The sequence below is a fragment of the Heliconius melpomene genome, chromosome 21, assembly GCF_056956725.1.
Source record: "Heliconius melpomene rosina isolate 202511_hmr_F chromosome 21, ASM5695672v1, whole genome shotgun sequence".
NCBI classification, from domain to species: domain Eukaryota; kingdom Metazoa; phylum Arthropoda; class Insecta; order Lepidoptera; family Nymphalidae; genus Heliconius; species Heliconius melpomene.
In genome coordinates, this window is record NC_140409.1 from 1,352,533 (window position 1) to 1,367,475 (window position 14,943).

At 35.6% G+C, this 14,943-nt stretch overlaps 2 protein-coding genes across 2 annotated transcripts in view; both read right to left on the minus strand.

The window, feature by feature from the left end:
* Positions 1-14,943, minus strand: part of mfr (ferlin family C2 domain-containing myoferlin misfire) — a 71,185-nt gene that overhangs the window by 11,991 nt on the left and 44,251 nt on the right. Inside the window, exons 9-17 of the mRNA XM_085205787.1 lie at positions 8,273-8,429; positions 7,232-7,418; positions 3,943-4,129; positions 3,586-3,712; positions 3,109-3,383; positions 2,753-2,928; positions 2,185-2,382; positions 1,375-1,491; positions 1,146-1,298 (exon numbers count right to left, since the gene is read on the minus strand). Of these exons, the coding sequence (XP_085061913.1) occupies positions 1,146-1,298; positions 1,375-1,491; positions 2,185-2,382; positions 2,753-2,928; positions 3,109-3,383; positions 3,586-3,712; positions 3,943-4,129; positions 7,232-7,418; positions 8,273-8,429 (1,577 nt within the window). The remainder of the gene's footprint in view (positions 1-1,145; positions 1,299-1,374; positions 1,492-2,184; positions 2,383-2,752; positions 2,929-3,108; positions 3,384-3,585; positions 3,713-3,942; positions 4,130-7,231; positions 7,419-8,272; positions 8,430-14,943) is intronic.
* Positions 13,518-14,309, minus strand: LOC146526776 (uncharacterized). The gene has a single exon (XM_085205517.1). It carries the CDS (start codon positions 14,271-14,273, stop codon positions 13,518-13,520), a length of 756 nt encoding a protein of 251 aa, XP_085061643.1. The 5' UTR covers positions 14,274-14,309.

The following is a 14,943-nucleotide window of genomic DNA, read 5'->3' on the forward strand; positions in this document are numbered from 1 at the left end:
AAAAGGCTTGCGTTTGACCGCATCAAGTCTGGTGAGCGTTGATGCGATCTACGGTGGTGCACGCTTGCCTAGAAGATACCTATTCACTCTATCTTTGAAGACCCACACATTGTAAGTCACAGGAAATACAGATGCCGGCAGTGAGTTCTAATCTCTCGCAGTGCGGATAAAGAATGTAGCCTCAAAGCGTTTCGTTCGTACGGTAGGAATTACTATTTACTAAGATGGGCGTTGCACTGCGGTTCGTCATAATTTTTGTTTTTTCTAGGTTCATATCTAGTCCAATTTTCCTGCTTTCTTTCCTGCTTGCTATGCTTGCTGGCCTGGTTTAAGTCGTTAACCATTTTATTTAATTGTCAAAGAGTTTCTGAGAATAAAATTATGTCGTCAGCAAATCTAAGAAGACTTAAGAAGATCCCGTTCATATTAATGCCTTGATTAAGCCATGGTAATTTTGCCATTACGAGTTGCAAAACTGCTATAAACAGTTTTGGTGAAATTGAATCTCCTTGTCGGACCCCTCTCTTTATGTTAATTGCTTCTCCCATTCAATCTAGTCTAACTATACTTGTGGTGTTATTGTAAATATATTTTAGAGTATTAATATATTTTTTTATTATGTTAAGTGCTTTCAGCGACTGCCAAATGCTTTCGTGTGAAATTGAGTCAAAAGCTTTTTTGAAGTCTATGAAAGCTACGTGTTATGGTTTGTTCAATTCTAAATTATATATTCGATATAAATTGTTACATGTCAAATAACTAGTTGAGAAATAAAAAATATAATATATCTTTCAACTATGTCGAATGTTTGTTTAAGTGTATTTAAGAAAAAACTGTCCAAACGCGAGTCGGACTCGTCAAGAGAGGAGTCTGCACCAATTTCAGAATTGTCATTGGGAAATACCTCATAGGTTTTGATGATGCGGCGAATAAAATTAACTTAAGTCCTACTATAATCGGCCCGGTTGGGCGGGCCGCGGGCGCGGCGTTGAGTTCCGCCACTCAACGCGCCATGCCTTCAGAATCCGACGGAAAATGAGGGACGGAGTGTCTTAGCACTAGGTTCCCTCTGCTACCCTGCTGTGATCTAAAAAAATATATGTATGTCAATAAATAGAATAGAGAAGAAAAGGTCCAATGTCTACCTTTAAGATGATACTCTGCATTTTTGCGCACAATCGGCCAGCCTCTTCCGAACATTCAGAGAAAATTAGATCTCTTGCAGGAAACCTGTAGTACGCCAAGCGCTTGCCATTGCTCACCATCCATAGAAATATGTCAGGCATGGCGGGTTGTGGCTGAAAGGTCGAAATTCAAATTCAGATTCAGATTGAGATTCAAATTCAAATTTTGACAACCATAATTGATACTTACATCCTCACAGATGTGCTTCAGCCTGGAGAGGTAAGTGAAGGCAGTTTTTAGACGGTCCTTCAACGAGTGCTTAGTCACTAGCGCCTTTAAAGTTCTTGTAAGTATGCTCAGTTGGTTCTGTAGGACAAGCAACCTCACGCTCAAGAAACTTCACGCTGTATCCAGCGCACAACGGGGTAGGCAGAAGGAACCTAGGTTCCTCTAGAGCTAAGATACTGTGTTCCACATTTTCCGCCGATTTCTGGAGGCATTGCGTGTTGAGTGGCGAAACTCAAAGTCGCGGTTTGCCTCGACCCCAGAGCGAACAAATGAAAATGTAATAAAATAATTTCTTAATTAAATAAAATAAATAAATCATTTCGTCGAGTGAGGAATGAACCCACAACCAGTCGCAATCACATTCTTGTGCCTCTGCGCCACGACGGGCCTCTTTATCTTTCTTTTTTCAGCTTCACGCTGTATCCCGCACACAAACGGTAGGCAGAGGGAAAATGGTGCTAACATACTCCGTTCCCCACTTTCGGATGAATTTTTCGAGGCATTCGCTCCGGGTCGGATGTATTATATTATTCACGTATGTGTAGAATATGAAATACATTATATAGTTAGTACATGTTATAACTTATATCCCCAAAAACACGCACTTAGGAGTCGAATATTGCAAATTTCCACCTTAGCGAACAACTTCTATGCAAAATTTGAGATTTGCACTTGTAGTTTCTGAGATTTCGTGATGAGCGAGTGACCTTTCGATTTTATATATATATATATATATAGATGTAGAGTTATATAGATATTGATATAACTTACTATCTCGAAGTTGCAAAGTTTTTGTCTCTCCCTGTCTAATTTAGTGTTTCCAATGGGGGGTGCATTGGCCATGTGCTTCACGTATTTAGCACAGGAAGCGCTGACTGCTTCTAAGACAGATTTTAAACCAGCGACACAGGTGCCGTCCGGACCTCCATCTATTTCAAGTGCGTTTTGCACATCAAGTAGGCCTTCCTCCTAAATATATATTTAAAATCGGATACAAATTAGTGGAGTGTGTCTATTTTTAGATATTTATGATATCCGACGGCAGTGGGTTTAATTCCCACTAGGGGGGAGGAGTTATTTACATTTCCTGGCTCTGGTAACTAACCAAAGCGCTGCGTTAGGTTCCGTCACTTCGAATATTGGGATGATCGACGATTGAGCAACGGAGTATCTTAACACTAAGTTTGCCCTGCCTACCCTGTTTATTGCGGGATACACCCTAAAACTGTAAAAGAGATCCCAATTTTATAAAAATTGAAATCCTATTGCACGTCACTTCTTTTAAATAAAATAATTTCTCATTTCCTTTTATATATTTTTAATAGTGTGGTTTACTTACAAATTGGTCGACAATGGCAGCTATTAAGTTTGAATTATACAAACGGCGTCGGTGATCTGGCCAGATACTGCGGATATGCATGCACTGCTTGGTGTCCCAGTAAGGCAGGTAATAGTATTGTTGGGCTCTGTTACACGCCACCGCCTTGATCGGGAATGTTAGACTTTGCCAGTATCCTGAAGCAACAATGTCGTCTAAAAATTTATGTAATATAAATATATTTATAACTGTATTATAAATAAATAAATATAAATAATATTTTTTGGCAACAGGCAGCTAAGACAATATAGCATTTATGTCAAAAAATCGGTTTTTCTATTGTATGAGGATTTTCTAAAGTAAAATAATAGTCATACCATGACCGGCAGTACCCAAGTCAAGGGGTCTCTTGAGAGACTCGTTGTTACCATCTATTGAGTTGCCAGCATTCCCAATGCTCAGTTCAAACTGCAATGTTTTGTCCGTAATTTTTTTATCGATCAAATTAACGTCAAAGATGTTAGCAAACAAAAAGAATTCTTCATTCTTTTCAAAGGAATTATCAATGAGTGGAACAATTGGTTCCACTTCAACTTCTGATGTAGGATATTCAATGGTGTCCAAAATTTCCGTCCGAATAGATATGAGGACTCTGAAAAATAACCAAATACAATTTGAATAATGACGAACTGGACCATTACAAGCCTGACTCAATACCGCGAAATAGACCTGAGTGGAAGAAGTGGAGGGAGGCCTTTGCCTAACCATGGGACAGTACAGGCTAGGGAAAAAAAATGAATAATGTACTTCAATTAATTACAGATGATTTCTTAGATACTTTAAAAAATATATACCTTGCTCGATAAGCCACCCCTTCTCCCATTCCCATGTTAAGATCAGCTTGATGATCCAACAGACTGAAGTCACGAGTGGACCCGTAAAGATATACATAAGCTGGCCCAAAAGTAGGGAGAAAGCCCGCTGAAAATTAGAGGAAAATAGGTAATTCTCATGTTTTTCCGCTTCACACTTTTTCCCTGATAGCAGGGTGGGTGGGTTTTGCTAATAGCAAAAATATTCGTCTATTTTTTTACATTGCGCATGGAATGCCTCCAAATTCATATTTTTACATATCACAAAAAAATCAAAAGTCTTATAAACCAATGAAATTTGTCTAGAATTTGTAGCTAAATAATAAATGCAATTAGTACCTTTCTCTCCATCATGAGAGATAGACTTGAGATCAATAAAATGCGTCCCAATTATATTAGGGTGCATCGTCACGTTGTTACGCAGCTGGATCTTGATGCGTTGGCAGAGCGGCGGAAACATCTCGTTGAACACAATCTGTTCGTTCCACACGGGATTGTAACAGTTCTTCTTGACAGATGTACATGCCTGAAATAAGAATATATTTTTTGCCTAAAATTAGATGAATCAAAGTATTTTAATGTCATTTTTACGAAGCTGTCGTGGCGCAGGAGCACATAGGTGTGTTTAACACGACGATTGTGGGTTCGATCTCCACTGGAGGGAATAAATTATTATTTGTCAATAATTTCATTTCTTGGCTCTAATACCAAGGCAAAAGCCCGGCGTTGAGTTCCGCCACTCAACCCGCAACGCCTCAAGAATGTGGCAGAAAGTGCTAAAACTTAACACTAGGTCTTCAAGCCTCCTTGCAACCCTCTATTCAAGCATTTTTTGGATAAATTTATTTTTTTGGATACATTGATTGAATAAATTTATATATTTAGATACGCTTTTTTACCTGTTACATAGAAAGTAACTTGATGTTAATACACAATATGTACACATATTTGGCAATTTTAGTATATGAACATAATAGACTGAGATCCCAGGACCCCCGGACCTACGTCATTGTCAAAGCTGATATTTTGAGGATTAATAGTCTAATAAGTAGTTAAGACTGTATCCATAGGGGAGAGCGGGGCCAAAAGTTCCAATTTTTTTTTAACCTCAAATATTGCTACGAATACTTGATTTCAGTATTTATACAATATAATCAAATTCAACTTACATATCTAGACTTGCAATTAAAACAGTAATTTGGGGTATACTTTGTAAGAATTTTTTATTATGAATTTTTTTATGACTGATGTCGGAAAGTAACAACTTACCTCGACTTGGGCAAGTTGTTAACAGACCGGGGTAAATTGTTACCATATTTTTAAAACTATTATTTGCAAAATAAAAAACAATAAATAATCGAACAAAGCCTGTTTATTTAAGGAATAATCAACAGTATCATAATAATCACCAGGCGCAAAAGCAAATCTTTTTTAACCTACTTCTGTAAGAAAAGGAGATTGTCAGATCGAAGGAGATTGTCAGATCGAAGGAGATTGTCAGATCGAAGGAGATTGTCAGTTCGAGTTTATGTATGTTACTTCATAACTTTTGATTAGGTGAACCGATTTTGATGATTTTTTTTTATTTGAAAGGTTCCGATGTGGAAACCAATTATTATTTTTTGGTCCATTTTTAGCAATGGTATCTATGAGAAAATCACATAAAGTGTAAGTAGTATTAAATTTGTATTGGTACGTGTGCGACAAAATGATGAATAACTCAATATCACGCCAACCGATTCCAATGATTCTTTTCTTATTTGAAAGGATACACTTCAAGGACAGTTTGATGATAGTTTGGTTAGGTTCCGATTATAAAATCCGGTCAAAATTGAGAAAATTAGTTTTTTTTTTATTTTGGTAAATTTTAATTATATTGGAATAGTTACATGGGAAAACTTTGTTAAAATTATTGTCAGAAGTAAGATTCTTCGTTGCATTTCTTAGCAACCAACCTCAAAAAAGATGTTTTCGTTTTCAGCCGACTTCAAAAAAGGAAGGGGTTCCCAATTCGCCCGAATATTTTTTATGTATTTTCTTGTCAATATACCAAAATGTTAGTTAGCATAAAAATAATAGCATAAAAATAAAATAAACCTAATTGAATGAAGTTTTACATAGGACAACCAATGCCACTCGTTAACAACCACTAATTTAACCACCACAACCAATACAAGGTTACTTATCACTTAAAATCGAAAAATGAATTAATTTTAAACAAAAAAAAACCAAACCGATGTTTTTCGGTTTGGTTTTTTAAATGTAAAAGATAATTCAAAGTAAAAGATAATTTTACAATAAATAAAACTTATTTTGATTTTGTTAAATCAAAATAATAAACAAAGATTTTATAGCTTTAGCTTTTCGCGCTCAATATGTATATGTAATTCTTTGGTAACAGTTTTTATCTTATTCCTGAAATCTTTGAAAACTACATCCGCTGCTTTTTGCATCAACTCATCTATATATATAAAATCGAAAGGTCACTCACTCATCACGAAATCTCAGAAACTACATGTGCTAGGAATCTGAAATTTTGCATAGGAGTTACTTATAGGACGTAGGTGCTCGCTAAGACGGGAATTTGCAATATTCGATTTCTAAGGGGTTGTTTTTGGGGTCGAAAGTTTGTATGAAACTTCGTTATTACAAATGCTAGGAGTCTCAAAAACACGTGTTGAAAAAAAATTAAATATAAATAAGATTAGGAAACATAAATAATTTACAAATAGTGTTCCGAAATAGTAGATAATTTATGTAAAAAAAACACTAACATACTCGAAGCTAATCGTTAAAGTTTGTGAGACAGACCAAAAATATCAAATGCGAAAATATTTACAATCGTGCACCAACGACACCCGTGTGCTATTCATTGGTTTCGGGCGCCACTGGATTGTTCAATATGACGTTAAATTATCAAGTTTTAATTTTAAATATATTATTTTCGGACTATTTCAAGACCCCTTATAAGCGCCCAGAGCAATCCGATGGCTCAATCGTCTTCCCAGACAGAGATATACCGTTATTTGGCGCTACCTCTGAAAGGTCCCCCCACTTTCAAGTTAGTGAGTAGGTACACTGTCTTAACTACATATTAGACTAATAGTCCTCAAAGTTTAAGCTTTGCTAAAAGGACGTAGGTCTGGCGGCCCTTTGATTTTAAGCTATAACATTATAATCGATTGTACCACTAGTCACTTAGAAGATGAAGAAATATATTGTATAAATTGTTCACAAGAAAATTGTAGTAAACTTTTATGTTTTATGATCCCTGCATTCATCTTATAAACTAAAGGGATAAATTCAGCGAAAAAATGGATACAAACGAAAATATCCCCGAAATAACTAAAAAAAAGATAGCATTTTATACATTTTGATAGGGTTGTGTATATTTTAATTTTAATGTGACTTTTTTTTTACTGTATAGTATGCTTTTGGCCCTGATGGTTTCTACGGCGTCACTGGGCTTATTGTGGGAGGCCAAGCTAGAAGAGCTATAACCTTGTCTTGGATTCTACGAAGGCTTGCGTACTTCTTTCTTCACTCCTAGTGGAGTGCTAGTGCTAGTGCGTGCGAGTACTACACTCCCATAGTATAATTATTTAAACAAATTTATAAATATGCTTACAGACATGCCAGCATAGGACACTTGGACAAAAGGATCCACCAGGTCGCGCATATCACCTCCGAGGGCCCTTTTCATTTGCGCCACAATGTTATAGTTCATTTTGGGTAAACCATCTGCCTTGTAAATCCTGACCACGAAGCGGGCGCGTTGTCGTTCAATATTAACTCCGTCCGGTAGAAGCAAATTCCTGAAACATTTTGTGTGAAATTTAGTACGGTACACGAATACGGTAGGCAGGAACCGAAGAAGGAACATAGTATTAAGACGTTCCGTTCCCTGTGTGCTGGCTAATAACGGAGACTGAGTGGTAAATGGCGGAATTCAACGCCGCGTTGTTACCGATGAGAGTGATGATAACCGCGCTCGCAACTCTCACTTGCGTTATTATGGCCTTAATTGAACATAATTTAAGATAATTATATATTTAAAGGTTTGTGTTATTTATGTATATTGTAATTAGCCCAAATTGTTAGAAACTTACATATCATATCAATAATGTTTTAAAAGCAACCGACCTTGCATTATGGAATATTTAAGTAGTATGTATACCTTGAGTAATTTTCGTCCAAAACTACCGGCACGCCGATTTTGTGTATTTATTTTCGCTAACTTCAAACTACTTTGCTTTCAAGGGTTTCTGCTCTAATTTGTTAAGTGTACTTCAATTTAGGGTTATTATTAACATTTTGATTAACAGTAATACCTATAGATTAACAATAATATATCTGTAGTTTGTATGTATACATATTACAATTTACTTAAAAAAAGAACAATCTTTTTTTGTATTATTTTCTTTGTTGCTGTAGGACTTTCGTCTGTTTCAGGCTTAGGGCTATTTTCAATATATGGTCTATACGTTAAAGTGAAGTCTAGAATTTAAAAAAAGTTATAATTAATTTGGCTACAGCAAACAATATATTTAACATCGACAGCTCTAAAAATATAGGTTCAAATCCCAAAATTCTGATAAAATTTAAACCTAAAAACATGATTTAATAAATGTAATGATGAAAAATTTATATAAAATCTATATAAACTTACGCTTCGATGTCATCTTCATCTTTTTCGCTTTTCTGCGGTATTTTGACAGTGTCGCCTTTGCCAATGACACTGATATCACATTTGAGGTATCCTTTAGCCCCACCGGTGACGTCGTCTGGATCCGTCAAGAGAGCCCATTTGTGATAGAATTGACGATCTGAAATACACATATTAATAAATTTAATAAAAACAGTGACCTCCATCAATATAATTTAAGAAATAAAAATAAGCTTGCTGTGCCCTTCTCTAGGCTCCATAAAGTGTCTCACTCATTCGTAGGTCAAAGTATACACTTTTATAACAAACTTCCAAACTACATGGTTAATTTATCACTGAACAAATTTAAAAAAGTGGTAAAGCACAGGCTCTGCCAAAAAACATATTACTCTGTTAAAGATTATGTTCGCGATAAAGATGTTTGGAAATGAGTTGCTCTATTTCTAAGTTAAAATTGTTAATTGTGATTTATAACAAATGTTGGCATTTAAAAAGAGTGGCCATGAGTTTCTTTGCCTGTATCTTCTCATGAGCTCAACCATTTGAACGGGCTTTTTTCAAGTCAAAATTGCACATTTTTTTTTTTTGGTTATTTTGTTTTGCATTTTTTTTTTATCTTTTATGACATGTCCAAGTGAATGTTAAGCATTTTTATGGAATAAAGATATTTTGACTTTGACTTTGACTTTGACATATTTCCCGAATAGCAGGCTAGTCAGAGAAAATATACTGTAGGTTAGGTAATGTTCTAAACTAAAAAATAGAATATGTTATAGTCACCGGTATATAGTCAACGGTTCACCCAGTCAAAAGCTATAAAGTAACAAACATAAAAAAAATACAGTCGAATTGATAACCTCCTTCTTATAGAAGTCGGTTAAAACTTGTAATAAAAAAAAATATATCAATAAAGTTAATAGTCACGTTTTAGTTCACTAAAGTTGTTAGACTTTAATCATGATTAGTTCCAAGTAAGGATACCGTAAGTAGGTTAATATTAATTGGACCATTCTGTATTTTATTATTATCTCAAGTAAATGTCTACAAAATCAGAATAGTGTATAGTTAGTTATTTTATTTCATTTCTACTTGGATTACTCGGTGTTGAGCTCTGCCGTACAACACGAAATGTCTCGAAAATTGGGCGACGCATGAAGAACGGTTGTTTTACCATTAGATTATTTTGGCCTGTCCTGCTGTATGCGAGATACGGTGGAGCCTAAGGAAGTGCCGTATTATATATCATACGGCATAATAATAATAATAATAAACTCTTTATTTCACACCATAATACATAGCAAAATTAAAATTTACAATAGCTTAAGAAAAAAAAACAAAAAATAATAAAATGTGAAAAAGGCGGCCTTATCACTAAAAGTGATCTCTTCCAGGCAACCGAATTGTAGGAATAGATAGACAGGGGTGCGGGCATAGTGCGTGGGAAAAAATAATTATGTCAATACACGAGAATTAAAAACGATATATACAACACACATAACATAAATATATATACTATAAGTATATAAAATAAATAAATAAATAAATAGAATATAGTACATAAATATAATAAATAATATATATAAATATTAGTAAATATACACTACAATTGAAGATAATAGTTTTTTACTTTATATTTGAATGCTTTCTTAGACTTAGACTGCCTGATAGTACGTGGTAGGGCATTCCATAGTTTCGCTGCTTGCACCGTGAACGATTTACTGTAACAACGAGTACGGCACAAAGGTATCTCCAGCTTATTATCTTTATGGGAGCGGAGACTTAGTGTGAGACGGGAGTTGGAATCGAGAAAGGAAAAACGCTGCTTAAGGTAGGTTGGAGTTTCAGGGTGGAAGAGGATAGAGTAGAGAAGAGAAAGAGTGTGAAGATTTCGACGGTCTTTAATAGGAAGCCAGCCAAATCTAGTACGATACTCACTGACATGATCGAACTTTTTCAGTCCGAAAATGAATCTAATAACCAGGTTTTGGAGACGTTCCAACTTGTTAAGTAGTTGCTGCGATAAATCCAGGTAACAGGTGTCTGCATAATCAAGGATAGGTAGCAAAAGTGAGTGGGCTAGGGTTATTTTGGTTTTGATTGGCAGAATATTTTTCCATCTTTTTAACCTACCTATAGCGCAGTACAACTTGCGGCTCAACTCAGAAACTTGAGGAGCCCAGGAGAGTTTGCTGTCCACCATGATACCTAGATTTTTGACAGTGCAACAGTATTTCAAGTTACAGGTGTCGAAGACTGTAGGAGGAAGGGAAGGGAAATAGATCTTGGATAGTTGTTTAGGATTGCCGAGAATACACACTTGAGACTTTTTAGGATTTATAGATAAACCGTAAGACTTGCTCCAGGTACTAATTGTTAGCAGGTTGGAATTAATTAGACTAATAGCCCTCGCAATGTCTTGAACGTCCGTGGTTGTATAAATCTGTAAGTCATCAGCGTATAAGTGAAAAGGCAAGGATAAAAGCTTGGTGACGGAATTTATGAAGATGGAGAAAAGTAAAGGAAAAAGTACGCCACCCTGGGGAACACCAGCATTAAGGCGGCAAACAGTTGACAGTTTTTCATTTAAACGAATGTACTGCTCTCGATTATGTAGATAGGAATAAAACCATTCAGTAGCCTCTGATGAAATATTAATAGACTTTAGAACAGCTAAAAGGATTTCGAAATCTACTGTATTAAAAGCGTTAGAAAAGTCTAGGAGAGCGAGAATAGTGACTTGTTGGTTATCGATTCCATATCTTATATCATCATTGACCTTATTGAGCGCAGTGACAGTGCTGTTACCAGGGCGGAAACCAGACTGGAAGGGAGATAGGATATGATTTTTGGTAAGGAAGGAGGAGAGTTGTTTATGGACTATACGTTCTAGTATTTTGGACAGGAACGGGAGGATAGATATCGGGCGATAGTCTGTAAAGGAAGTGGGGCTAGACACTTTAGGTATAGGAACAACTATCGCCTGGCACCAGATATCAGGGAAAGTATTTGAGGAAAGGGAATAGTTGAAAATATGGCACAGGATAGGAAGTACAGTCTTCATGGTTAAAAGAATCATTTTCCGACTGATTCGATCACTGCCAATAGCATCGGACTTAATGGCAAGAACATGCTTCTTCACTTCGTCAGGAGAAATAGAAGTGAAATGAAAGGCAGAAGGACCAGAGATTGAAGGGATAGACTTAATAGTATTAATTTTAACATTTTGACTTAATAAGTTGACATTCGCGAAGTGCTTATTCATTTCGTTGATATCCGTTCTATCGCCTAACGCGGTATTTTTTCGTGAGCGTCCAATACCCATTGAGTCAAGGAATTTCCAAATACTAGCAGAATTGCAATTTTCGATAGAATTATAAATAAAAGTGCGTTGAGCATCCCTGCACGTTTTGTTACATCGGTTCCGTAGTATTTTGAACCTGTTAAGGTTTTCCTCAGTAGGATTTCTCTTGTACTTCGATTTAGCCGAGTTACGTTTTACCATAAGTTTTTTAATATCTTCCGTTAACCAGGGGGCAGGAAGGTGCTTGAGTTTTATTGGTCGAAGTGGAGCGTGCAGGTCAAAAAGCTCAGTTAAAAGAGAGTTAAATATAATAATTTTTTCATTAACAGTTGGAGCATTTAATACACTCTCCCAATCTATATTATCTAGATCTTCTAAGAAAGCTTCGTTGTTAAAATTTTTAAAGCTTCTACGCATGACTATAGTAGGTTTAATTTTGGGTGTACGAATTTTATAACTCATATATATGAGATCGTGATATGAGAACGCTTCTGCACACAACTGACCATAAGTAGCGACTTGCTCATTCGACGAAACGATCATTAAGTCTAATTGTGACGGAGCGGTATTAGGAAAGAAGTGGGTAGCGTTAGTGGGTAGAAGATTAAGATTAGCACTTTTAATAATATTTTGTAATCGAATAGCACGCCAGTCATTTTTAATTAGACAAGTATTAAAATCTCCCATTATGATGGTGTGATCAACACCTGGAACATACTTATCTAGTAAAGTTTCAAAGGTGTCAAAATAATTTATATGAAGTGAAGGGCTGTAAAGTACACCAAGTAATAGTTTTAATGTGCCAAATAACACTTCAATAAAAATATGCTCAGAAATATTTGAGTACAGTGTAGGAGATTTGTCGAGAATAGAAAAAGGGATGTGGCTGCGTAAGTAGATAGCAACTCCACCACCGCCTTTCCCTGTACGGTCATTACGAATAAGATGGAAGCCGGGTAAAGCATAGGATGTGGATGGTAAGGAAGGTTTTAGGAAAGTTTCGGAAACTAGGATCGCGTGAACGTTTTTGGCATCGAAGGAAGCTAGGAGATCAGGATAATGAGCGGGAACACTTTGTGCATTGATATGCACCACGTTGAAGTGCTTGGCAGAGTTCGCAAAAGTCGTGCCCAAAACAGTGCTTAGCGACGCGGAAGTGCTATGGAAACTAGAATCTGATGATAACGATGTAGACTGACAAAATATATCATTATCGGAGGTGTCACTGTTTGAGTTAGCGTTGTTGAACATAGTGCAGTACCAAAATATAATAATCAAGTAAAAAAGAATAAGATAATAAATATATATAATAAATAAAAATAAGATTAAAATAAAATGTGTGTATATGCAGAATGTTAATGATAATAATAATAAGAGCTATATAATATATGTATGTCCAAATAAATAAATAAATTAGCAAAATAAATATTAGTGATAAAATTAGTAAAAAATATATTATATTAAAACCTAGCAAAAGAATAATAAAATTAATAAGCTTGCAACGCACGCCTACCAGCATTCACTTTTACAGAAAAGTAAAAAAAAAATAAATAAAATAAACAAATAATCACTTACAATAACAAAAAAAAAAAAAAAAGAGGTAAAACACGATAAATACAACTAAGTCCGTAATCTAGGAGTTATCGTGAAAAGAAACGTTTAAGACAGTTCCGGCCATTGACAGATTAAGTGTCAATAAGCCTGTCAAAATAACTAACAAAAAGTAAACATTACAACATTTAATATTACGTTTTAAAATTGTGGGTAAATTATATATTTTAATGGATAAGTATATTAACGATTTAAGTTGTGGGTAATTTGTACATTTTAGTGAATATATTAGTGATTTATAGGACACTAGCTCATAAGTTATTAGATATAAGGTTAAAAGTATTCAATGTAAAGTATCAACATTAATTGAACAAACTAATGCATTAAGGAAGTTGTTTACTTCTTCGAGTTTACGATCCTCTTCATTCGTGTAACCTGAGGAACTGGCTTTGTCTTAGAATCACCAGCACTTGAACTCGCCATAGGTGCTTTAAGAGGTTGAGCCCCAGCCGTGTCGTGGATATTGTCTAGGTCACTGCATGTGGAAATAGTATGGCGCTTCCCATCTGGCCCAATGACAATGATGTAGCCCTCCTTCGTCCAACATTTATTTATGCCAAAACGTTTTCGGGCTGCCATGAAAGTCTCGTGCCTGGATTTAGTGAGGAATTCCGATAAAGTGATGCCTGTATTTTTCAAATTGGTTTTAGCATACCATATTTGATTTCGCATAGATACCTCTCGGAATTTTACAAGTATGGGTCTTGGTTTATCAGATGTTACAGTACCTAGGCGTTGACATCTGCTAATGTCACCCAGCTCCAGATCAGGCAACTTCAGATGTTGGGACAGGACCTTCACCGCAATGGCAGAATCAGCTGTACTTCTCTCCTCGGGCACACCATGCACCAACAGTATCTTCTTTCTGGTCCGCAAGTCAAGAAGGTCTAACTGTTTTGACAGTATATTTACCTGCAGCTGAAGCCCCTCCAGTGCACTCAATACAAAAGATCGAAATGCACTAAATTGAGCTGCAATGTGGGAAGTGGGGCTTGCCGCAGGAAGCGCAGAACTCAAATTTTGCTGAAAGTCAGCCATTTGCGAATTGAAGTGTAGTGACAGTTCTTGTATTGATTGCTTAATAGCTTCCATGTTGATGTAATTGAGTTCAAAAGACTAGTGATTATGGATAAAAAGTTATGGCATATGTTAAATTCTTGTTTCAGCTTCATCACATTAGAATAGATAATAACAAAACTTTCTAAGATGAATCTAAACAAATTTAAACAAACGTACAAGTTAGTTTGTTTCCGGTCGACGTCTGTAGAACTTTGAAGTTATAGAAGTTGCTTGCTTACATGTAAAAGATTTCTTGCTTCAATAGATATTCTACATATGAACGTATGACAACTTAGAATAATAAAATATACTGTTGTTATTTTAAATACTGCGTTCTATAATAACGAAAATAGAGTTTTCGAGTAATTGGATGTCGGTAGTTACTACCTATTCCTAGAAGGTGAAATTGAAGGCCGTGTTTTATCTAAAGCGGAAAAATGAAAAGAAAAAATCATAATAATTCCTTCGAGTAGGTATTCCTACTACCCGCTATGACTACAAATTGATTATATTGTAATAGATGTTTTACTATGTTCCCATTATTCTAGTAAGAAAGCACAGTAAATCATTGGATACACACATACGAAAATTGGCTTCACTCTCTTAAGTCCCGAGAGCCACGTAGTACTCGTATATCTTGGTTTACACATAGGTACATATATCCGATTAAATCAATAACTTTGATTTGATTTTTTTTATCTGA

Excerpts from the sequence above, each read along its gene's own strand:
- LOC146526776 (XM_085205517.1), bottom strand. The coding sequence starts at position 14,273 with ATGGAAGCTATTAAGCAATCAATACAAGAACTGTCACTACACTTCAAT.